The 23,985-nt window shown below is 47.5% G+C and overlaps 1 protein-coding gene across 5 annotated transcripts in view; it reads left to right on the top strand.

Annotated features, from left to right (window-relative positions):
- The first annotated feature begins 562 nt into the window (after positions 1 to 562).
- The window catches only part of Dlg5 (discs large MAGUK scaffold protein 5), a 111,300-nt gene continuing 87,877 nt past the window's right edge, over positions 563 to 23,985 (top strand). For 3 of the 5 annotated variants that reach the window (XM_060382153.1, XM_060382154.1, XM_060382150.1), the window contains exon 1: positions 606 to 1,351. In XM_060382153.1, the coding sequence (XP_060238136.1) occupies positions 1,048 to 1,351 (304 nt within the window). In that variant the 5' untranslated portion in view covers positions 606 to 1,047. Of the gene's footprint in view, positions 1,352 to 23,985 lie in introns of all 5 variants that reach the window. The other 2 variants (XM_060382152.1, XM_060382151.1) reach the window with 2 other exon arrangements.

The following is a 23,985-nucleotide window of genomic DNA, read 5'->3' as shown; positions in this document are numbered from 1 at the left end:
ATTGCTTTGGCTTCAGACCCAGGTAAATGGTTGTGCACAGAGGGCTGTCATGGAAGGTAGATGTTTTTGGGCTGAAGTCATTATGGGGAGCAAGGAAACTATGATTTGTGACAATCTTGGGGTGACACTGAGATGACCACTTGTCTTGCCAGAAAGCTCCAACAGCCCCCAGAACATGCTCTTTATGCACACCCCAGTTCCTGCAAACATCCAACTGCCTTTCACCCTGGAGCTCTGTTACAGGTGAGCAAGATGCTAGTAATTGTTAGGAAGGTTGGGGGATTTTATTGGGAGATTTTCTAAGAAAATGTTGGAATGGTCATCAATTCTGGAGAGGTCTTAAATTGGAGATGTCTAAGTCGGGGAGGGTTCTATTGCGTCCTTGGTTTATTTAGGAATTGTCAGAAGACCTTGGATTAGGGGCAGTATGTGAACGGGGTGGGGGCTGTTTCTCCCAATAGCGGGGCCTAAGTACTAGCGGGGTCTGGACACTTCTCTGCCCAGTGCTTCAGTTGCCTGCCACCTCCACCAGGCAGAAGGCGGGCCGGGGAGGAGAGAAGCCAGAGGGGCGGGCCGCGGCTGTGTGGCTGGCGGTGAGGGAGCTCCGGTGAGCCGGGCCGGAGCCATCCGGCGCCCAGCGACTCCCCCCACCTCCCACCCCCGCGGCGAACGCAGAGTGCGGCGGGGCGGTGGGCGCGGGGGCAGAGCGGGAGGGGGCATGCCTAGCTGCTGCGAGGCCTTGGGGCGCGCCCGTGCCGCCGTCCCCACCTCCGCCTCCTCCTCCTCCTCCGTCTCCTCCTCCTCCTCTTCCAGTCCCGCCGCCTCCGCCGCCGCAGCCAACATGGCTGCGCCCCGGAGCCCGGGAGGCGGCCGTTGAGAGCCGTCTGGTCGTCCCGGCCCTAGGCGCGCAGGCCTCGGCCCATGGCTCCTGCCGCCTCGGGAATCCCGGCGCGCTAGGTTGCCTCCCAGCTAGGCGTGCTGCCCGCCGGCCTCGGGGAGCCCGGGCGCCTTCCTGCGGGGCGGGGCCGGGCGGCGCGGGCCGCCACCATGGAGCCGCAGCGCCGGGAGCTGCTTGCCCAGTGTCAGCAGAGCCTGGCTCAGGCCATGACCGAGGTGGAGGCCGTGCTCGGGTTGCTCGAGGCAGCGGGAGCGCTGAGCCCAGGGGAGCGGCGGCAGCTGGACGAGCAGGCGGGAGGCGCCAAGGCGGAGCTGCTGCTTCAGCTGCTCCTGGCCAAGGAGCAGGACCACTTCCAGGACCTGAGAGCCGCCTTGGAGAAGACTCAGCCTCACCTGCTGCCCATTCTCTACCTGAATGGCGTCGTCGGACCGCCGCAGTCCGCAGAGGGCGCTGGTGAGTGGCAGTCCCGAGAGGCCCCTTCTGCCCTCTGGCCACCCCTTCTCTCTTCAACTCACTTAGTGGTGGTGGTGGGGGGTTGTCGAGGCTCTTGTCGTGGCCACTGCTGTACCTGTATGGTGCGGGTGACACCTTTTCTTTTAGCCTACCGTGCGAGGGACAGATGCCTGGAACCGAATTCACACCTTCTGCCTTGGTCCTGTGGTTTTCTGGGAACAATAACCCCTCACCGAGAGCCTTGTCTTCTCTCCCCTTGTTGCCACTCCTGCAGTGTCCTCCGGAGGCCACCAGGTCCTGTGGCGGGCTGAAGGTCGGAGGACACCTTTGGAAGGATGTCGGTCAGCCCCTTTTCTAAGCTCCTCACTTAGCCCTAACTAAGGTCGGTTAGCCCTTCTTTAGCCAGAGGTTGCAATCAGAAGGAAGGGTCTATAGGCCAAGGGCAGATTCCTTAAGTTTTGATCTCTGCCACCCGGTTTTAGGATGACTCGAGTCTTCACTTTGTGTCTGTTTCCTTCTCCCCCGCTGGATCTTAGTCTCCTAGCTCGCCCAGATTTGCTGTAAATTATGCACAACTCCTTCCCCGGTTTCTTTGGAAATTGTGGGCCTGGAAAAGTTGAGGAAGTTGCATTGCACCATGGGAAAATCTTAGTAGTGGTTGCTGTGGCTCAGTGCCCTCCATGAGAGCTCTGAGTTCTTGGTGGAGGAGAGCTGGTGACTGATTCCTTTGAGTGGTGCCCTTTGGATCCCTGTGTTCTTTCTCTTGGAAGTGACTGATTTGTAAGTGTGTGTAGGGGGAGGGGTACTGCTGGGAGTTTGTGACTAGTTGTAGGACTCTCCTGACTGGGCTGGGGAGAGGGAAGCCAGCCTCTTAGACAAGGAAAAAGGCATGGTGCAGAGGAAGGATGAGGGCAGGCATGTATAGTATCTGTTGTGGCAGGAGCTCTACCTTATCACTTTTAAGCGCTGTTAACAGCATGTGAACTATCTATTATTCCTGCTTTGCCAGAGAGAAAACTGTGGCTTGCCGTGGTTAAAAGGCCCAGGAAATACTGAATACCAAGAATTTAGGATTACTGTCTTGTGATTTATGAAAACATATTCAGAGCCTGGAGACAGCAAGTGTGTCTTGGCTAGGTCTTGTTCTTGTTTTAAGTTGAATCAATACAAATAATAAAACCAATAAAGACGCATATGTAAAAGACTAGTGAATGAAGAGAGCTGGAAAAATAAAACCTGCCCCTAGCAGCTTGTGGGCTAGAGTTTGAGAAGACCCATTTATGGGACTGTTAAAAGCTGCACTTGTAAAGGTAGAGATTTTATTAGGTGTCCCTGGGAGCAGTTCTCATCTCTACGGGCCATCTCAACAGTCCTTTCTAGCTGGAGAAAACTGACATACAGAGAGGCAAAACTGACAAGACACATAACAGCATTTCTTGAATGCCCTTCTGCCTTCCCCTGGGACTCCTGGCATTTGCATATTCTGTCTCTCAGACCTGCATTCTGTCCCTAAAAGTATGGTTTATTTGGAATTCCTGGGCAAAGCCAGTAGTAGTCTCTTTGACTATCCCTTTGAAGTTGCTTAGAAGGGACTGTCACATGCAGCTAAGAGAAGAAAGGACCTTATCAGACTGACTTTTCCTTTCTTATTGCTTCTATCTATTTATTTTTGAAGGAGGAGGTTAATCAGAGATATGTTTACATGAGTCTCTCAGAGGAAACACAGAAGTTAGGGCAGCCTAGAAGTCCTCACAGGGATGTGTATGTGTGTCAGCCCTGGGGTCAATCTCTGTACTAGAGAAACTAGAGGACAGATCATTTCTTAAGCACACCCTTCAAGTCCTGTAGAGAAGGTATGATCTCTAGTCTGATTTTTAGGGTACGTCTCTTGACCTCCAAAGAATGGGATTGAGATTTACCCCTAGGATTGTGGTTTTTGGATTGGGTTATCTACACATCAGAATTCTATTGCTTCAAAAAGGTTCATGAAATCCTTAGAAAAATAATTTCCATCTACTTAATAGGTTAGAAGAAACTGGAGTAGCATTTGATATAGAAAGACATATCAAGGAGGATTTGGTGAGCAGAGTGACATGGTGTGTGAGTCAGTGAGTGTCTGTGTGTCTTTGTAATACTGTGACTCAAGAAAAACAAGGTTGGATTGGGGGAAGCAGGGGCTCCTGTTCTGAGTCTGATGTGCTGCTGTTGAGCATGTTGTGTCTTAGCTTCACAGATCGCTGACTTTTGGCCACCCCAATGTCATAGAGTGGTGTCCTAGTATCTTCATTACATTGAGTTCTCAGGGCCAGTGTCAGGCACCAGGAAGATTAGAGGGCACAGAGGTGACAGACACCAGGAGCCCCCCTTTTGTTTCTTGTCTTGGGTGGTTCCTCCTGTTAGATGACCAGGCCTTCCCACCACCCTTTCAAGATATTATTGGCCACGAAGAACTCTGATATCTTGCTCACACATGGATTTACAGGGAAGGAACTAATTCCTTTGTCCCAGTTGGTGACGGTGGGAGGTGAGAACTGCCGTTTACAAGGCAACTGGTGTCTCCTGTGTCTTCTATTGTATCAGAGTTGAATTTGGTTACCCGTTTAGTGTTTCTCTTGTGAATTTGATTGGAACATGTGAATTCTCCTCTGAGATCCTTGGGTTCTACTTCTGTGCTGGGCCTCAGGGTGTTCTTCTGCATGGCGGGGCTCAGGTTACCCTGTTGCCTGCTTCAGTCTTCAGGGGGCAAAATGTCTTCAGGGAAGAATAAGGTATCCAGCTCCTCGGGTTTGGCTTGGAGGGCTGCAGTGCAGGCAGACAGGAGTGTGGCCATGTCTCTTGAGGCCTTGTTTGGGCAGTGGGGTACCTAAGGGGAGGTAGATCTATTGAGTGACAGATACAGCAGTAGCCTTGTTGCGCTCTTATAAACTGTAGTGTATACCTTCCTCCAGAACTCTCATCTGTGCCCAGTATGGCTTTGACTAATTGCCATCTAAATGCATGGACATCTTCTTAAATTAATTTATGCCAGGCTGGAAGACAGAAATTGGCCACCTGCTGGATCTCGCCACCCATGTGCTTAGAGTAGTCATAACCCTTCCCTCCTCCTGTGCCTTTTTTTTATTTCCTAGAAAGAGGTTGACTTGCTGTCACCAACATGAAGAGCATGGCATAGGATCATCTGCTGAGGAAGTGGAAATAAAAATGGAGGAGAGACTGGCTTTTTTTTTTTTTTTTTTTTAAGAGAAAAAAAAGTCTCTTTGTTGCCCTGGCTGTCTGGGAACTAACTCTGTAGACCAGGCTGGCTCCAAACTCACAGAAATCCACGTGCCTCTGCCATGGCCTCCCAAGTTCTGAGATCAAAATTGTGCACCACCACACCTGAGTTTTTAAAGATGTATTTTATGTGCATATGTGTTTGGCCTGCATTTTGGAGGTAAACTGTGTGTATGCAGAGGTCAAAAGAGAGCACCAGATTCCTTGGAACTTGAGTTACAGATGCTTGTGGGCTGCCCAGTGGGTTCTGGGAATTGAACCTAGTTGCTTTGCAAGAGCAACATCTGCTCTAAACCGCTGAGCCATCTCTCCAGCCGCCTGAGGGGGAACAGCAGACACTGGAAGGACTGTAGAGAATACAGGAGCCAGAACAGGGAGGATTGACATTGGCTCTGAATGGATGGGTGTCAAAGAGGCCTCAGGGACTGTAACCCTGGGTCTAGTCAGAGGTTTGGATGTTCCCTGAAATATTGGCATTGTAGGTAAGGATGGAAGCCCTTTTCATGTTTTGTCTTTTCTTTTTTGTTTGTTTGTTTTGGACATGGCGTATTCCTCTGTAGCCCAAGCGGGTTTCAGACTTGTGGATGTCCTCTTTGCTCAGCCTGCTGCTCAGCCTTCTGAATCTGAGATTGCAGGTGTGACCCACCAGGCCTACACTCCCCTCTCTCCATTCCAAAAGGAGTAGCCCTGCAAGGCTCTTCCCGAGACTAGTGTGGGTGGCTTGTGTTGCCAGATGTGGGGTATTTATTATTTTGTGGTGATGGCCAGGGTCTTTGTTTTGTCTGCTGCCTTTGGCTACCAGCCACTTTTGCTCAGTCCACTCTGCCTTGAGGGATAAGCAGGGGAAGAGACAGAAGTATAAGCTCAAGCCAGCATTGTTTTTCAAAGTTGTGTTATTTGAAGAGAAGCTGCAGAGGAACCTGAGTGTCCTGGTTGAGAGAGGTTTCTAAATGGGGGCAAGTTGCAGTTCTGTCTGTTCAGGGCACCATGAAACTTTAGCTCAAATCATCCTAGGCAAAAAGGACCACTTACTGATATGTAATACAGTCATAATGCCATTTCTTACAAGCCACATTTCTGACAGTAGCCTCATAAAATTATATTAATCTAGTGACATTTCCATAAGCAAACTCCATGATGGTCATATAAAGTGGAATCACCTAAACATAATTATTTAAGAACATTACACCAGTGTTAGGGAACATACGCCTGCATATTCTAAAACCTTGGCGCAGATGGGAGATAATTGCCATCTGAATCTCATGAGCTTCTCTAGAGGCCTGAAATGGAGCCTGAGGTCTTGGTGGGCTTTATGTTCCCTGGTCCTAGCAAGGGAAGGAAGGCAGCTCTATCCAGTCAGTCCTGGCAGAAAAATCTTCTCAAAGGATGCTGATTGTCTTGACTAGGGCTTTGTGCTCATTTGAGGCAGAGTAGCTGTGACTAAAGTTATAAGGCTAAGGTTGGTTTGACTCTGTCTTCATTATTAGTGACCTGTTCTAGTACAAGGCAGTTTTTAAAGAAACAGTTTCTCCAAGGGAAGATTAGCAGTTGGGTTATTTTAAAGACATTGTATAGGAAGATGAGCATGAGGGTTATTGTAAAGACATTGTATAGGAAGATGAGCACGAGGGTTATTGTAAAGACATTGTATAGGAAGATGAGCAGCAGGATTATTGTAAAGACATTACACCTGGCCCCATCCTTGGTAAAATGAGTAGTCTAGATCCTTGCTGGAGTGGGCTGTTGGTGGCCAGGCCCTGATCAGGACAGTTAGCTTTCCTAAATGTGTGTCTTTGCTGCGTTACATCATTTCAGACAATTCCTGGTGGTGGAAAGGCTGGTGGTCATCTAAACTTGTAGAAACCTATTACATGTACCCTAACGTCAGGTGACCTGGATTTCTAGTCTCATCCAGGCTTTCCTGAGAGGGTTCTATATTCTGGGCCATACCCAGGGTCTCTAGGATGCTAACGCCAAGGTTAGCCCTTTCCCATCCCCACGACCTCACCCTGCTGCACCTCCTTGAATCCCCTGGCTCCAGGCCCAGGAAGGTTGATGGAGAAGAAGAGGCAGAAGAACCTGAGGAAACCTCAGAAAAAGTTGAATAAATACCCCAGCCTGGCAAACATCCCTCCTCTTTCTCTTCCTCCTCATTCCCCAGCAATGACTGTCACTGAACAGGGCCTGGACTGTCCCCTTACGACTCTCCAGTTCTGTCCTTTGTCAGTGTTGTTCTGGGGAAGTTGAGCCCTGTACTACCTGCCCCTGTCCTTGCCACAGGTTGGCAAGGGCTTATTTTTTTGCTTGGATAGATCTTAATAGCTGAATGTTTAGCAGGGGAAATGAAAGTTTGGAACTGGGAGAATTCTGTGCTTAATGATGAAGATAACTTTAAGAATTACAAAGCAGGATTTTTTTTTTAAAGCTTCCTTTTGTAATACTTGCAGTTGGGAGTTTTTATGGAAATTTTACAATGAAGCAAAATCTGATCCTTTTTTTGTAATGATGGTTCACTCGGACAATTTTAGTAGCTCATGCGTTTCCCAGCAGGCCTCTAATTAACCATACTGTCAGCAAGCCTGTGGAGACGTTAGACCAAAGGACGAATGAGCCCTGCCTGCCATTTTGGAAGCTCTTCTCTCCTCTGTGTATGGTACTGTGGGTCCTATTCTCCTTCTCCTGAGCTCAGCCCAAATATAGCCATTATAAAACACTCACTCCTTCAGGGTGCTGCTTGGCAATCAGCGGTGAGAACAAAGGAAGGGCATTTTGTTAGTGTGGTGAACCATGCCACATAATGGTGGCAGTAGGACCGGAAATGGACAGGTTGCTGAAGGTCTGCTGCTGCTCCTTGTGAACACTGAACAGGTGTCAGGGTTGCAGGCTCTGTGGCTATGGATCTCAAGCGCAGTGTCATCTCCAGGAGGTAGTTGCCTGCACTGTCATATTCTCGATGCCTGTTTGAGCTAATGTTACCACTCTTGCTATGTCTGTGATGGAAGCTGATGGTATGACATTGGTGACGGAAGTCTTCAAGGTCACCCAGCAGGTACTAGCAAAGTAGGGCTGGCTGCTCCGAGTTGTGTGAGGCAACCTTTCCTCTTCTGACTCCAACATCAGCCAGCTGTCCTTGAGGAGCCCCCATGTGGGAACTGCTTTTAAGTGCCATCCTGACCTTGGCTGAGCCTCTTGGCTTCCTGGCCCTTGTTCAACAGCAAAAACAGAATTGGTGAAACACTGACTGGGGAGTTTCTCAGTCCTGTGGAGGTTCTGAGGACTCCCCAGGAGGCTTGTAGTCCTGGAGGTGTGATGGTTATGTTGGAGTGGATTTCTGTGGGGTGGTTTCAGCTCTACATCAGGTTGCTGTTAATCTGCTTCGTTGTTAGTCTTGAGTGGTTTTGGCTTCTCTGCCTCTCTAATTCCTGAAAAAGCAAGTAGAGTAGGAGAAATACTTTTCTCTCTTTCCCTCTCTCTCTCTCCCTCTCTCTCTTATTTTTTTGTTTCTTTTTGGCTCTACTTTATATGAAGCACCTGTGCCTTCTGCAGCCCCAGTGGGAGGGAAGCTGTGCAGTGATTTCCTGGGAAGTTGTGGGTTGCAGAGACAGCTGGCTTAGAGTAGGAATACTGAGCTATGCTGCTTCCTGATGGGGTGCCTGATGTGTTTAGCAGGGGATTTTAAATGGAATAGAACTAGAGAAAATTGGATTTTCACCTCCTTTTTGCTCTTCATCATTCCCCTGGAATAGATTGTTAATCTTTGCATTATGTCTTAGGTGATATTTTTGAGGCTGAATTCCACAAAAGTACTGCAGAAACATTTTCACCTGAACAAGTATTTGGGGTGTCCTGTGTGGATTCTCCAGCCCTCTAATACTAGGGAGCATGATGACTGACATTCATTTCAGTCTAAGGGTCATAACTCGTATGATTTTGTTTGTTTTAATTGTAGTAAGAGTTTCATACCATAATACTTACTGTGAGCCATTTTGTTCTCACTACAACAAAGTATAAACTGTGAAAATAGCTAGTCTGAGCACTTTAAGTGTGTGCTTCGGTGGTATTTGGCATTTTTAGACTGTTGGGCAGCCCGTATCATCATCTGCTTATGGAACTTCTCCATTTTGTAGAATAGTATCCATTAGACAAGTCTTTGCTTCAGTGGACAGGTGGGACCATATAGCAGTTTCCTGTGCAAACTTTTAAAGACCTGTCCTATTGTTTGCTTTTTGTCCCTCACACGTTAACTTTGGGCGGGGTGGAGGCCTAATTCTAACCTTTTTCTTTTGACAAAAATGAAGTGTAACATGCAGTTGCATATGTGTGGGCATTCCCCCTCCCACACACGGACATGCATACCCTTCCAAATACTTGTTACTAAGTTGTTGGGCAGCTCCTTTGGATTGCAAAGGAGTTAATTTCAGAAGTTGTTGGTGACTCCTTTGAGCCCAGACTTCAACCATACCATTCTAGCAGAATTTAGAGCTCAAAGCCAAGGTTGGAGGACTCCTTTCCTCCTGCTTTGCAGCGCTTATATCATCACCCTGAAGAGCCTGACATATGGTGGGCATTTCTGCTTCTCAGAACTCTCAGGCTTAGTTTGCTTTCTCATCCTGAGTCCAGACCTCTAACCAAGATGTTCTTTCAAAAGGGCTGGGTCAGCGTTTCCCCAGAAACATGTCTCCTCAGAAACATGTTCTGAGCACTGGTTTGATGGGATAAGGATGCTGTTTTTGCCTTGGCCTGACTGTGGTCCAGTGCATTCAGATAGTGCTGCTTCGAGCAGGCCTAACTCCATAATATTGAGCTCTTGAGAGCAATTGTGGGCCAGTGTGCTTTGGAGCGTTGCTAGAATGGCTCCAGACTGATTTGACCACAAAGTCCTTTTCTAAGGGGACATCTTGACGCATCAGTGTTCAGAGAAATACAGCCCAGAAACCACAACATTAGACACAGAGCATGTATTACCCATTGTCCTTTTCCCTCTCTTATTTGTAGCACCCAAGCTATAAACGTTTCCCTTCTTGTAGCTTCTGATGCCAGCTGAACTAGACATGTGTAGTTCTGGGGCCTGTAGCTGTCAGATTTAGGTACATCTTCTTACTGGGCCTGATGATACTTAACCAGAATGAAGTTGGTTTCATGGACATTATCCTTTGAGATGCTTTTCTCCAGGATCAAAGCTGCAGGACTGGGCCTTGGACTACAAGTCAGGGCTTCTAGGGGTGCTGGGAGGATGTGTGGGGACTGCTCAGGTGGCTTGGCTGCTACAGGTCTGGGGAGACCTAGTAACTGTCAGTCAAGGATAAGTTTTTGCTGCGCTTTTGAAAGAAGCTAGTCTCTGTTCTGAGAAAGACATGGAGGATGGTTCACTTGGATGAATGACTGGATGGTCCAGGTGGCTTGGATGTTGTAGGTGGGATTAGAGCTGCGGAGCAAGGCTCTGGGACTAGAGATAGTTGAAAGCCGTGACCATACACTTGAGGGCTTGGCAATTTAGGTTTACATATTAGTATTTCCATCCTGAACTCTGCAACTCCAGCAGCCTCTTAACCTTCAGGACTTCCTTTCTCCCTTCTGTGAAAGGGACCAGTAGTGTTCTCTGAGCATCTTGGAGAGGGCGGCTGTCACTGTGCCTGCTGATAGTGGCTTGCCCTTAAGTGTAGCAACAGCCTCAGCTTGTATGCAGACTCAAAAGGCATCATGGGACACAGGCCATATATGGGATTAGTATGACAGAAGCTGATCAGGCAAATCTGGGGTGTCTGCCATGAGGAAGGAAGCCAGGGTGTCCATCAGTAAGGAGGCCATGGCTCTTTGGTGGACTAGTTTCCTGAGGCTTTGGCCCTGAGACAAGGACTTTTGTAGTTTCCTGTTCTCAGGTGGATACCGAGGAGGTTGTGAGGCTGTTGCTCTTTGGGTGAGAGAGGTGAGCACAGGGACCTCAGGGGAGACAGTGGGAGGGAAGAGGGAGCTCAAATGAAGGAAAGCCCTTTCTCCCACCTCCCCCACTTTAAATGTTTTGTCTTTTTAAGCAAATAGAAATGGACTGGATGAGCCGCCCTGTAGCTGTAGTGACTTCCAGCAACCGCAGATCCCTGCAGTTAAAAGTTTAAAACAAATTGCAGCTAGCATTTCACTTCACTTAAAAATATCGCAGGTCTGTCTCAAAAGAGCCAGCACTCACCCTCGTCTGCCCCAGCCTCCCCATATTAAGGTATTTCCTGGTTAATGAGGTAGCATGGCCTTTGGTTACAGCCACAGTCACAGCTTTATCTGTGTGTGTGCCCTTTCCTTCCACCACTTGTCACTATGTGCTTGGTCCCTGCTTCTACTATCTTTGCTCTGCTAAGTGCTGGACCCACAAAGGTCGCCCCAACACCAGCATGATCCGTGAAGGGGCTATGGCTCATTCTGAGCACGCTCCTCTGGATCAGTTAAGCCTTCTTATGCCAAGCTGCTTTTCAGTTTTCCTTGTCTCAGCACCTAAATTAAATGTGGATTTTTCCAAGGTCCAGCTGTTGCAGTAATTGATGTCATCATGAGAATCTTGGGAGGTGAGGGAACAGGGTCTCATCATGAAGGCTGGTCCTGGAACGCATGGCATGTACCACCATCAGGCTCAGGTTGGGTACTTTTACAAAACTCTCTGTGGAGACCCCTTCCTCAGCCCCATGCTTGGAGAGAGAAGAGCTGCCTCAGAGCTGTACCTTCCTTCATGGGGTGGTCATGGCTGCTCCCAGAGGCTGCCTTTTGCAGAGCTTTGCTTGCATGTATTTCCTCTGTGTTGTTTTTTTTTTTTTTTTAGATTTCTTTTTGATGTGAACTTTTTTAAAATGACAAACGACCCAGTGAGGCTAATGAGAAACCAGTCGTTGCTACCCAGGACAGTGATATGTAGAGAGTACATTGAAGCCCCGTTGGGCAGCTTGTCAGTCATTTGTGAATAGCAGTCACCCTTTTATTTATTTATTCATTTATTTATTATTATTCATTTTTAATCATTCATTCAATTTTGAAAAATTCTTGATCTTAAAACAGAACAAAACAAAACAAAACACTGTCACTAGCTGTCTCCACCCTACATGGCATAAAAGAACCATTATCTCCTTGACACATTAACCAACCCTTGTGAACTGCCTGTGTAGGAAGCAGCTCTCTGGAGACAATTGCCCATGGAAGGGTCTGACTGGCTGGACAGACCTGTATGCTATGGGGCTTTCTGTGACAAAGCAACTCCGCACCCCAGCTGCTGCCCTGCTTGTCACTCAACAAAGGTGTCTTACGTCAATTTTTATATTTTAAGACTTTTTGATTTTATGTGACTGCATCTTTTTGCCTGTTTATATATGTATGCCAGCTAAAAGTGTGCCTGCTTGCCCATGGAGGTCAGAAAGGGGTGTCAGATCCCCTGGAAGTGAAGTTAGAGCTGGTTGAAGGCTGATCTGTGGTGCTGGGAACTGAGCTCATGTCCGCTGCAAGAACAGCCAGTGCTCTTAACATGAGCTGTCTCTCCAAGCCCCTAGGTCTGTGTTTTTATAAGTGCAGTGTTCTCTCTCAGTTTGCATGTCTACATGGTACATGTCAGACTCTTTGAGATGGTCCTGGACCTGAAAATAAATCTGTTTTCTTTTGGTTATTGTCAAAATATTTTCCACAAGTGGTGAAAATCTGTCTAGCCATTTTTTAAAAATGATAAGATAGCAGACAAATGGAAAGAAGCATGATTTTTATTTCATTTCTGTGTAGTGTGTTGGGGAGGCGTTGTGCATATGTAGAGGTCGGAGGACAACCCGCAGAAATATGTTCTCTCCTTTGACCATAGAATTACAGGAATTAATGTGGGTTATAAGACCTGGAGACAAGTGCCTTACCCTCTGAGTCATCTTGCCAGCTCCCTTTATATCTGTAAATGTTAAGTGTAATTTGTTAAGATGCCATATGTTGAAAGTAGCATGATGGCATTTTCAATAGTTGCAACCATCTCTGTTCTTTTCAGGTCACCTCTCTTCTTTCCTGGATAGACTTGTTTTCATGACTTCATTTTCATTTCAAGTATTTATCATTTATTTACTTATTTAGTGTGTTTGGTCTTTTGTCTGCATGCATGTCCATGTACCACATTTGTGCCTGATGCCCTCAAAGACCTGGGTTCCCCCGGGCATCGAAGGTTGTGAACTGCATGTGGATGTTGGGAGCTGGACCTGGGTCTATTGGAAGAGCAACCAGTGCTCTTAGCTCCTGAACCATGTCTCTAGCCCTTACTTCCTTCTTTTAAGCAGCCTCAACCGTTGAGAACATGGCTAGAAAGGATGTTAGAGACTAGTCTGCTCAGGTTCCTGTTTTACACAGGAAAACTAGGAGTGCAAAGTGTCGGACCTGCACCCAGATCTCCTTCCCACCTTGGATCAGCCTGGCCAGGATGTCTGGAAGTCTGGGCTGCTTTTTCCTTTGTGGGGCCTGGCTTAACCGCGAGCATGGGCAAGTAACAGGATACCCCAGTGTGCTGCGCTGTGCTCCAGCTTTATTCCCAGGCATGAACCCAATCCTTTACAACCCATTCGGTTGATATTTGTGTTCTACAGTTGGGCAAACTAGGCCAGTGTTGAGAGTTCCACTGCTCACTCAGGCCACCAGCAGCTGCTCTGAGGCTGGCAAGTGCTGGAGTCCTTGTCAGTTTTTTCATAAAGGCTGCATTTGTTTTCTCCTGCAGGCCTTCTTGTGAATGTCCCCATTGAGATTTCTGGGTCTCGAGCCTGGGAGACCCCTCCCCTTTGCATCCTGTCCCCTTTGCACTCAGCTACTGGGTTCTGAGCACCTGTTGCCAGATTAGGGCTTTGGATAGTCCCAGAACATGAAGTCTAAATTTAGTGCTGAGTCATAGAATGGGCCTGCCTTTGGCAAGAAGAGCATCTGTATGGCTTTCTTCCTGTGATGCAGCAAAAACCTCTGCTACTGCCACTCATGACTCCTTGGTGCTTAGTCATAGGTCAAAGTTCAATCTGGAAAGCTTTGCTGAGTCTCTGGTCTCAGGGGAAAAACTTTTTCCAAAGATAACATGTTGGAGGCCCACAGACCCTGAGTCAGAGGCCAACCACATGGTTGGCTTCAGGGGGACTGGATCCAGAAGAAAGGGAGAAAGTAAACAAAATCCCAACTTGGAGTTGTACAGCCCTTCCCTGAAAACAGTAGCTAGATCTGGACGAACTTCAGGGTCTTTATGTGACTGCTTCCACATTCGTATGTTTTCCTTCTCATTTCTGATAGAAGATGTCAGGGTGATATATATATATATATATATATATATATATATATATATCTCACAATATATATGTTATGTATATGACATATATACACAATATATATGTCAGGGTGTATATATATGGATGTAGGTTTGCTCTGTTTTACAGACCCACGGAGAGGGAACAGTACAGTGTCAGCTACCCCAACTCTGTGGGAAGTGGTCAAGTCTCATATGACTCTCCTGCCTCCAGCTTCCCACATACAAAAAGCTTCCTGAGACTAAGTCAAACTGGTCCCACTTATGGGCCTCTTGCACTAGAATCACACTTTAGAGCAGATCCCAGTACATCAAATTTTATCTGTCTGTCTATCCATGCCTCTCTCCCTCTGTCCGCCTGCCTCTGGTCACTGCTTTGTAGCAGACTCTATTAAGTGCTGAGGCTTTGAGGATGAGAAGTTTTTCAGTACTAACCATGAGTGATGCTTCATACCCATACTGAGTACCAATCTGTTTCTTCTCATAGGAATACGAGAATTCTGGTGTTCCCCAAAGAGTTCCTTTGTTTAGTCTCAGCACTTTCAGAAAACCGGGAAGCTGCCAGCCTGGCTTATTGTGTTCTTGCTTGTAACCTGTTTTGTAGTTTCTAGGCTATGGGGAGAGGTTTTGTGTGTAAAAGAAGGCTCTTGCCCTCCCTCCCCATGGAGTTTATCATCTCATGGACAGTCCGAACTGAATGAGCAGGTGTCTAGGAACACAGGCGAGCGCCTTGGCTCGTGGGAAGGCTCCTAAGGAAGGGAGGCACGTGTGGCAAGCTGAACTGGTTGCAGAGCCTGAAGGCTGGAAGGTGCTGGGGGGAGAAGGAAGGGGGCAGAGGCAGTGAGGGTGGCGTTCACGGCAAAGGATGGCTGTTCTTGGAGACACGGCAGACAGTCCTTTCTGTATGGGAATTCAGGCTCCTGTACAGGACATTTACTTGGGAGACTTGGGAAGAATGAGGCCAGGCTCACCAGCCTCGGGCTACAGCCTGTGAAGACCACATCTAGCCATTCTCAGGGGCTGGACAAGGAGTGTTGTTGACTGTGGTTTGTGTTGTGTGGAAGGAAGACATTCTGGACAGAAGGAGGCAGGTGAGGACATAGAGCAACTGGCCTTCCCAGTCTTCTGAGAGGTCTGACTGGCTGTCTCTGAGTTGGTGAGTGTCTTGGAATGGCAGCGTTCCCTAAGTTTCATACCTGAGAATGCTGCTTGCAGTGTTGGGACATGAGCATCTGTGAATCTTCTGCAGAGACTGTGATATGGTGCCATGTGTGGATCTGCCCTCTGGGTAAAAGGACGTGATGGAGCGAGGTGACCAACGGGAACTGAGCACTAGCTCTCTAGGCTTGTGTCTATGCCCTGCTACCTGTACTCTCTGTAGGTCATGGTGTTGTGATGTCTGAAGTGGAATCTATTCTGCTGCTCCGCCCTCCCCCATTCCAGAGAGGAAGGGTGGGGGTCTGACGTCATAGGAAGTGGCCACATGCCTCTAGGTGGCTGAGTGCCCAGCAGATGGATATTAGTGCTGCATGGAGTGTTTGCTCGGTTATTATTATTATTACAATCTTATTCTTCTTTAATCTCTCCAGCAACCCAGCAGGAGTCTTTATCCAAACTTAGAAGTGAGGACACAGATAAGGGATGTCTGGGGTACTCGGGAGGTAGTTTGATGTATTTGATCTGAGGTCCTGGTACCAGTGTAAACTGCCTTCCCTCTCATTTTCAGTTTCCTAATTCGCAAGTGGGAAGACTTAAGGAGGCTGATATTGACAGAATTAGAGAGTTATTACCTGAGGTCCTGCAGGTAGTGCCCCGCAAAGGCAAAAATGAGTTGAGCCACAAGCCTGGGGTTCAGTGCCACCTTGAGGACACATGTCTCTATAATGTCACATTTAAAACAAGTTGTTCACTTAGATAATGGTTAAAAACACTGTGTTCTCCACCTTAACACTTTGCAGAAGTTTGGTCTGTAATGAAGTGAGCAGGACGATTGTGTGTGTTTTGTGACCTTTAGTGTGATTTGACCTTGTGGGGACTCATTGAACAGGTGTACACTACTTTAGGGGCTGGCAGGTCATGTGGTCAGTGGCATGTGGTATGAGTTTTACGTCATAGGCATTGGTGATATGACCAGATGCTTGTAAATAAGGGTTGAGCCATTGCTGCCCGCCTCAACAGCTGGCCTCCTTGGGAGGGACCTGGTCCCTTGGAGCAGATGGAATCAGCTTGTTAGTTAGTGTGCAGTTTTCTGCTCTGGCAGCCTGTGGCCCCTCAAGGCCACAAATTCACAGTGGAGATTTCTTTTTTAGATTTATTTTATGTAATGAGTGTTTTGCTCACATATATATCTCTACGCCACCGCATGCAGTGCCCATTGACGCCACAGGAGTGTGTCAGATCCTCTGGCTCTGGAGTCAAGAATGGTTGTGAGTGACCACATGGTGCCAAGAACTGAATCTGGGCCCCTGAAGAGCAGCAAATGCTTTATCCACAGAGTCATCTTCCTGACTCCAACAGTGGAGATTTTTGTTGTTTCCATTTTGTGCTGGCTCTGCTTCTCCATGATAGATGCCTTTCTTTTTCTTCTCTGGGTCATGTGGTGTGGGGTGACACTGAGCTCTGGCCATTTCCTACACCTGAGACGCGCACGAACTAAAAGGTAGAAATTATTTAGTAGCCATTACTATAGGGCTGTGGAAACTCCAACCTCAGCTGCTGTAGCTGCCCCAGAAATACTTCAGAATGACCCAGAATACCTTCAACACAACCTTGCCCTGAGGATTCAGTCCTTGTGTCACCCCTGCAAGTTTTCCTGCAAGTCTGGAGGCAAAGGTCCTGGTTATTTACTGCTTTGTTCTATATTGGAGAGGCAGCTTTGTAGGTGTTCATCCCTGGAGAGCAGAATGTGCACGTGGATGAGTGTGAGCCTCCAGTCACCAAGGCCATGGTACAATGGGATAGATGTGATGCATACCTGATAGGTGATATGGTACCTCTTAAAATTAATGCTTAAGGTGTGGTGTGCACACACTTAATTCCAGTACTCGAGAGGCCAAGACAGGAGGATTCCTGAGTTCGATGCCAGCCTGCTCTTCAGAGTTCAGGCAACCCAAGGCTGCACAGTGAGCCCTGTCTCAAACAGCAATAACAAGAAACAAAAAAATCTTAACACTTGGCAGAAATGTATGCAACAGTGAGATGGGTGACACAGTAAGCAACAGACTGAGAGGATTGATAACATGAAACACCACCTACCTTGCAAGAACACAGACTATTTTCACATCTGTGGTATAAGTAGGGAACTGGGCTTAGAGGAAATAAGTTAGACAAGGGGAAAGAAACGCATTGCTTTCTTGTTGCTCTGTCTTCTTGAGAGAGCCTTAGCTGTGCTCTGTTACTAGCCTCTGACTCTGTGGCGTCTGTGGGCCTAGGCGGGGCTAGCAACCTCAGACAGATTGCTCACACAAAGTGGCCTTAACTCTAGTGCTAGCCATGCTGATAAGCTACCCAGGAGATGGGTGGAATGGCTGTGGTTCACAGGACAGTAGATGCAGTGGCGACAGAAGCCTTTTAGATGACCATCCAGGTAACTATAGAGCAAGAAGTGAACTAGCACTGAGGTTAAACCTGGCATTGTGAACATGTGTCAGCTAGTCTTGCCAAACCTGCCCTCTCCTGGAGGACATAATGGAGGAGTGTGGTGCTTGTCCTATAAGACAGTTTACTGGAAAGACAAATGCTCACTGTCACGTTTGTCAAGCTTGTGATGCCCTGTACTGCAGGTGCATAACATAGAGAATCAGAAAACTTTAGTTTTAGGATATTAAAAAAAAAAAAAGTCCTCCTCAGGACCAGGCGCAGCCCTTTCAGTTTCCAGAACACAGTATCTAGTGCTTTCGGGGAAGGGGTGAACTTCTTTGCTGGGCTGCTCAAAGGGAACCAACCTTATCTTTCCCAGGCACCGCAGGGAAGATGCTCTGTCATTCATGTTCGAGTAAAGTAGGTACCACTTGTGATTCTTCCAGATCCTCTATCGCTAACTAAACTAGGCTTGGATTTTATGTGTAATGCTAGTAATTAAAATAAAAAGATTGCTCATTCAAAAAATAATTATAGGCTAGTAACCTTGGACTGAAATGTTTGGGACCAGGAGTGTTTCATGTTGTAGGGTTTTTCTGATTTGGAAATATTTATATAGACTTTACTGGTTGAAAATACCAAATCCTAGCCAGGCATGATGACACACGCCTGTAATCCCAGCACTCAGGGAGGCAGAGGCAGGTGGATCTCCATGAGTTCAAGGCCAGGGTGGTCTACAACGTGAGTCTAAGACAGCCAAGGCAAGGCTACACAGCAAAACCTTGTCTAAAAAACAAAACAAAACAAAACAAAACAACAAAACTAATCATAAACAGTTCTTAAGAGAAGAAAAACATAGATCACATTAAGTGATGTCCTTGCCTGAAAGTTCCTCATTCTCCATGGAAGTAATGATCAGCTCCTTACACACTGGTTTTTACCTACATCTTTGCTCCACTGATAAGCAGGTGGAAGCAGTACTCTGGAGTCAAATGGTGTGAATGTTTTCAAGGATGTAGGCAGATTGCTGAGCTGGGAACTCATCTTCTATAGGTTCAGTCTTTGGAACGACTCATTCAGAATCACCTGGGAACTTCTGAAAGATATCCTGTCCAGCTTTCCTGGATCAGAACCAAGGTGTGGGCTGGTCTCCACAGGAGGCTGTTTTGATTATCTCGTTATTTACTTATTTTGCAGTGGTGTTGGGGATGGAACCCAGGTCTCAGGTATGTTAGACAAATGCTGTACTACTGAGCTACACCCCCAGTTTCCAGCCCTGGTTGGGATCTAGGGAAAGATGTGTCGTATCTGCATAGTGTCTCTAGCCATCTAAGAAGGGGTGCAGAGGTTACGTGTGTTCTGTTATCTTCAGGCAATTGTGAGTGTGTGTGCAGGTCAGGTGCTAGTGGACGAGGCCTGCCCAGTTCAGGGACACAGCTCTCTCATCTGTGAACTGGAAGTTTCAGAGTAGACTTGATCAGTCTGGAGTGCCCTAATGTAAACATGGGTTTCTCTCATCAACATCACCAGGTGAGAAGGATGTTACAGTTGGCTTTGGGGCTGTGTTGCCAGCTCTGGGAATTGAGCTCAGAGAAAAGTGGGTCAGGACAGAAGGTTCGTCTTTTTTCCTCTTTCCACAAAGTGCTATACAGAGTTAGAGCCAGGCATTGTGCTGAGGCTAGCCCACCCTATCCTCTTTCGGGGTAGCTGCATCTATAACTTGTTTCTGTGTCTTGTCTTAGGAATGAGGGTGGTAGGGAGCCAGTATAGGAGGATGTAGAGAAGGCCCTGAGGCTTTTTTCAGACATAGTTCCCACAGTTCACAGGACCACTTTTCTCTGTTGTGTAGGAGTTTTCTTGGTGGCTGAAGCTTCATCATGCGGATCCTGCTGTTGCTATACAAAGTGTTTAGGTTTAGCCAGCCAGAGATGAATCTTAGCCAGTGTAACTCCTAGGAGCCCAGCCCCTCTGCTTAGCACTTGCCCCAGTGAATGTCAGGTCTGCTGTGCCTGTTCTGTGTGTTGGAGTCTGTAAGTCTAGAAGAGTAGCGTATGTTTATTTGCTTATTCGTGACAACCTAATGCATGACAGTGGTGTCAGGAAGGTCTAGCCACAGCAGGAAGCTGATGAAAACCAGGCAACTTGGACCTGAGAAATTGTGTTCTCTTGAGGGTAGAGACAAGACACCTGTGGGACAGCGGAGAGAAAAAGTTTGATTTTGTTTTTAAACACAGTTGGGGTGAAGCTCAATCTCATGGAGGAGGTAACTTGAGAGCTGGCCTTGAAGGGTTGACAGAAGGTCATCACAATGGCAGGTAGGTGTCTGCTGGCAGAATAGAATATTTCTGAGTGTTCAGTGGCTAATGGTGAGCACTGAGGCCGCAGAACGGTGGCCTGATCAGGGAGGGGATGAGTTGGGGGTAGGCGGTAGGGGCCTTGCCTTGGACTTGGCCTCCATATCTGCTTCTGCTGCTTCTGGATGGCATGGCTTAGGCACATTGCTCTCATCTGTAGAATGTAGGTGGTAAGACCGACTCTAGGGGTCATTGTTAAAGGATGTAATAGATAATACACAGTAGACAGTCAGATGCTCACTGTGTGCTTTCCTTTCTTCAAATGCTCACTGAAACTTCCTGACTCTCTTCTACCTAGTATACCAGAGAGAGCCATGGGAGGTTGTGAAAGAGGAAGTTTAACAGTATGTCATCCCTTTCATATTGTGTTCACCTGTTTGTGTATATTAAAGACAACCATGTGATCTGGGAGAAGATGCTTTGGGGTATGGGGTCTTGGCATGTGTGTTGGATAGTTTTCAACCATCTTGGCATAAGCTAAAGTCATCTGAGAGGAAGGAACCTCAATTAAGAAAATGCGTCTTAAGATCAGACTATAGACAGGCCTGTAGGACATTTTCTTAATTAGTGATTGATGGAGGAGGGCCCAGCCCATTGTGGGTCATCCTTGGGCTGGTGGTCCTGAGTTCTATAAGAAGGTGAGCTGAGCAAGCCAGTAAGCAGCACCCCTTCATAGCCTCTGTATGAGCTCCTCATACAGGTTCCTGTCCTGCTTAGGTCCCTGTCCTGCTTGAATTCCTGTCCTGATTTCCTTTGATGATGAATTGTGATGTGTAATTTTAAGCCAAATAAACCCTTTCCTTCCTCTCCAAGTTGCTTTAGTATTGGTGTTTTATCATAGTAGTAGCAACCCTAAGAAGAAAAAGCTGAAGACCAACATCATGTTGGTGTCATTATCCTACCTCTGACTCTACTGGCCACCGAGGGAGTGCTGGACCCCTGGCAGAGGTTTTGGTGAGAAAGGCTGGGTTAGATGTGTATCCCTAGCAAGCCAGCTATTCCTGAAGTAGGCCACAGAGCTGGACACTTACTGAGTGATAATTCAGCAGTGACAGAGGAAGGCGAGTGTCAGCAGTGGGCAGAAAGCTGGGCTAGAGCCTGTGCATATAGCACTCGCTGGTGTGATTGGACCATGGTCAGCACTCATTGTGGTGCAAGGGAACTCATGGGGACCCTTTATTAAATTCTTCAGTATTGCTAGAGAAAAATCTGTACTGTTCCAGCTTTACTGATGGGGATGGAGGCACAGTGAGGCCAAGCCATTTGCCCATCCCATGCTAGTGGAATCATGGTTTATCTTGCGGCTCCTTCGGTTCGCTGAGCACTCCACTGAGCTGGGGTGGGAATTGAGCTACATGGGGTGGTGTGAGGTTTGAAGCTGATTTCTTTTTCCTCCTTTTGTTTGCGACAAGGTCTCACTTTGTAGCTTTTGCTGGTCTGGAACTTACTATGTAGCTTAGCTCAGGCAAACTTGTATGTTTTCCTATGTTGGCCTTCCTGTGTGGTAATTACAGGAGTGAGTCACATGCTCAGACAGGTTTTGGAGTTTTTAGCCACCAGTTTCTGCTGGCAGGTCTCTGTCACCCACAAGGTAGAGACCCGTGATGGAGCTGGTGGTTGGTGGGACTGCTGCTTCTGGAAGTTGTGAGCTCCTCGGCATGGAGGCCTGGTTAGCCTCCTGCCCTGTCCTGGCTGATTCAGGGCAGGGAGCCAACACCTGTGTTGCTAAGAAGACAGGTTACATCTGACCTTGTTCTTGCTAATCTCAAGACTTCCCAGTTTCTCTGAGAGAGAGAGAGAGAGAGAGAGAGAGAGAGAGAGAGAGAGAGAGAGAGAGAGAATGTGTGTGGGGGTGTGTATGTATCGAAGTCCTTGGGCCTGTGTTCTAGCATATGGACAGGGCATCTCAGAGAGCCACAGAGATAGTTGCTGCTGGGTCCTGCAGCCTCAGTGGGACAGTGCCCTCCAGGCTGGCCTCTGATCAGCAGGCAGTATGGAGGAGTGGCCACCAAGGCAATTCTGCTTCCTGTCCCTAGTCGTTCAGAACTCTCCACCCTGTAGGGCTTGCCTGCCTATACCCCAGCAGCCTGCAGACCTCCGTCCTATCTGGGTGAGAGGAAGATCCTGGTGTGCTGCTCATAATCTGCGGGAGTCTCCGTTCTCAGATCTTGGTGTCCAGCCTTTAGTGACCCTGCACAGCCCAGAAGCCAGTCCTTCCAGGGCTAGGGGCCATTTCCTCAGGTATACAAGGCAAGGTCCCCCGCCCTGAGGAACAGACCTGGAGTCCAGCCTGGTGACTCACATGCCCTGGGGAGTTACTTCTGCACTGATGCCAGCTGGTGTCTTCCAGGGTCGGATTAAAAGATAACTGTTGGAGGGCTGCAGCAAGCTTTAGTAAGCAAGCCCCAGGCAGCCCTCTAGATTCCAGCCCTGTCCTGGTACTTGTGCTTCCGCTCCCCTCTGGCTCCTTCCTGTGTCTCCTCCCATGCTCCACCTAGAAGCCAGTCAGCCAGCCCACTTCTCCAGATGCTGTTGCGACCTGTCTCCCTCCTTTTTTTGTTTGTTTGTTTTTGTTTTGTTTTTCTTTTTTGTCACTAACTTCTTTTACAGAGTTCTTCAGTCCTAGCAAGCACTTCCAACAGGACTGACTGGCTTTCTTTTCCTGCCTTTTCCAGGTAAAGCAAAGAACCAATGGCACTGCCTTTCAAGTGTGGTGGAGAGTGGACAGTGTGGAAAGAAATCCAAGTTTTTGGAGAGGGCAGGCTGCAGGGAAGTTCTGGGTCACCTCAGCTAGGCCAGGCCAGATCTGAAGGTCTGTCAGCAGTCACTGTCCTCCTTGAATGAGGAGGAACTCCTGTGCAGCCTGCTTGCAGTTGTGTTTGGTGGCCCTGCTCCTAGATCTTCAGTAGGCAGTCGGGACTTTGTGGGGCTGTGCTGTTGGTGGGCAGTGAAACTGGAACAGGGGGCTCTGCCTCGTGTTTGACCATTATCAGATACCTGGAGGCAAGGGGACAGACTATTCTGGAAACCATGCTCTTTTTGGTATATTTTCTATTTTGCAAGTAAGATGTAGCACTATAAATTTTTCTGTATGTAATATTTTTCTATTGGGGTACACAAAACACAGTGACTCATGCAGTGTTATCGGCTTGGTTTTAAACCAGCAGTTAAGTGAACTGTCTGGCCTCTGGAGTATTTTCTGCAGGTTTTCCCTCTCTACTTTCTTCCCCTCTTCTTTCCTTCTTTGCTTTGTCTTGTTAAGTTTCCCTTGTACCAACATTGTTCTCTCCAACAGGCTGGCCTCAAATGCACTATCTTCCTGCCTCAGTTCTCCCCAAACATTGAGACTGCAAGTAGCATTTTGGAAATTTGCGTATCCCCTGAAAGGTCAGAAGGGTGGAGAAAGCACTCGTGTGAGCCGCATGGAGTTCACCAGGCTTAGCAGCTGCTTGGGCCCTTCCATTTTCTCTCTCCCTTCTGGCTATGTGCATCAGTTTCTTCCTCTCTGGCAAGTAAGTCAGAATTGTAGCCCTTAAGACATTTAACTCTAAACCCTGGAAAATATGTCACACTAAGACATGCTTGAAAGAAGATACTGTCCCTGTTTGAGTGATACATCTCTGTAGTTACATCCAAGAAATTCTGCCCAGATGTAGCCATATTCTTTAGTTAGTCCATTCTTCTTTTCTTTTTGGTGCCCAGGGCCCTGTGCTCCTCCACAGAGCTACACACACACCTAGCCTTACAGTCATTTTTAATCTCTCGTCCCCTATTTCATACACATGCTTTTTTAAATAATTTAATAATTTATTTATTTTGATTTCATATTTCGGTGTTTTGCCTGCCTGTATATCTGAGTGAGGGTGTGAGTTATAGATAGTTTTGAGCTGCCATGTGGGTACTAGGAATTGAACCTGGTCTTCTGGAAGAACAGCCAGTGCTCTTAACTTCTGAGGCATCTCTTCATCCTCATTTTTTTTTCTTTTAAATTGAGCCTCTAATAAACATTGAATTTGGTTGCTGTGCTAGTGTTACATTGAAAAAAAAAATCAAAGTTGAACAGGTATGGTGGTGGACACCTTTACTTCTAGCACTGGGGAGGTAGGGACTGGTAAATCCTTGAGTTCAAGGCCAGCTTAGTCTACAGAATA

This window comes from Meriones unguiculatus, chromosome 4 (assembly GCF_030254825.1).
Source record: "Meriones unguiculatus strain TT.TT164.6M chromosome 4, Bangor_MerUng_6.1, whole genome shotgun sequence".
Lineage (NCBI taxonomy): Eukaryota > Metazoa > Chordata > Mammalia > Rodentia > Muridae > Meriones > Meriones unguiculatus.
The sequence above is the reverse complement of the archived record's forward strand: the minus strand, read 5'-3'. Positions and strand labels throughout refer to the sequence as shown.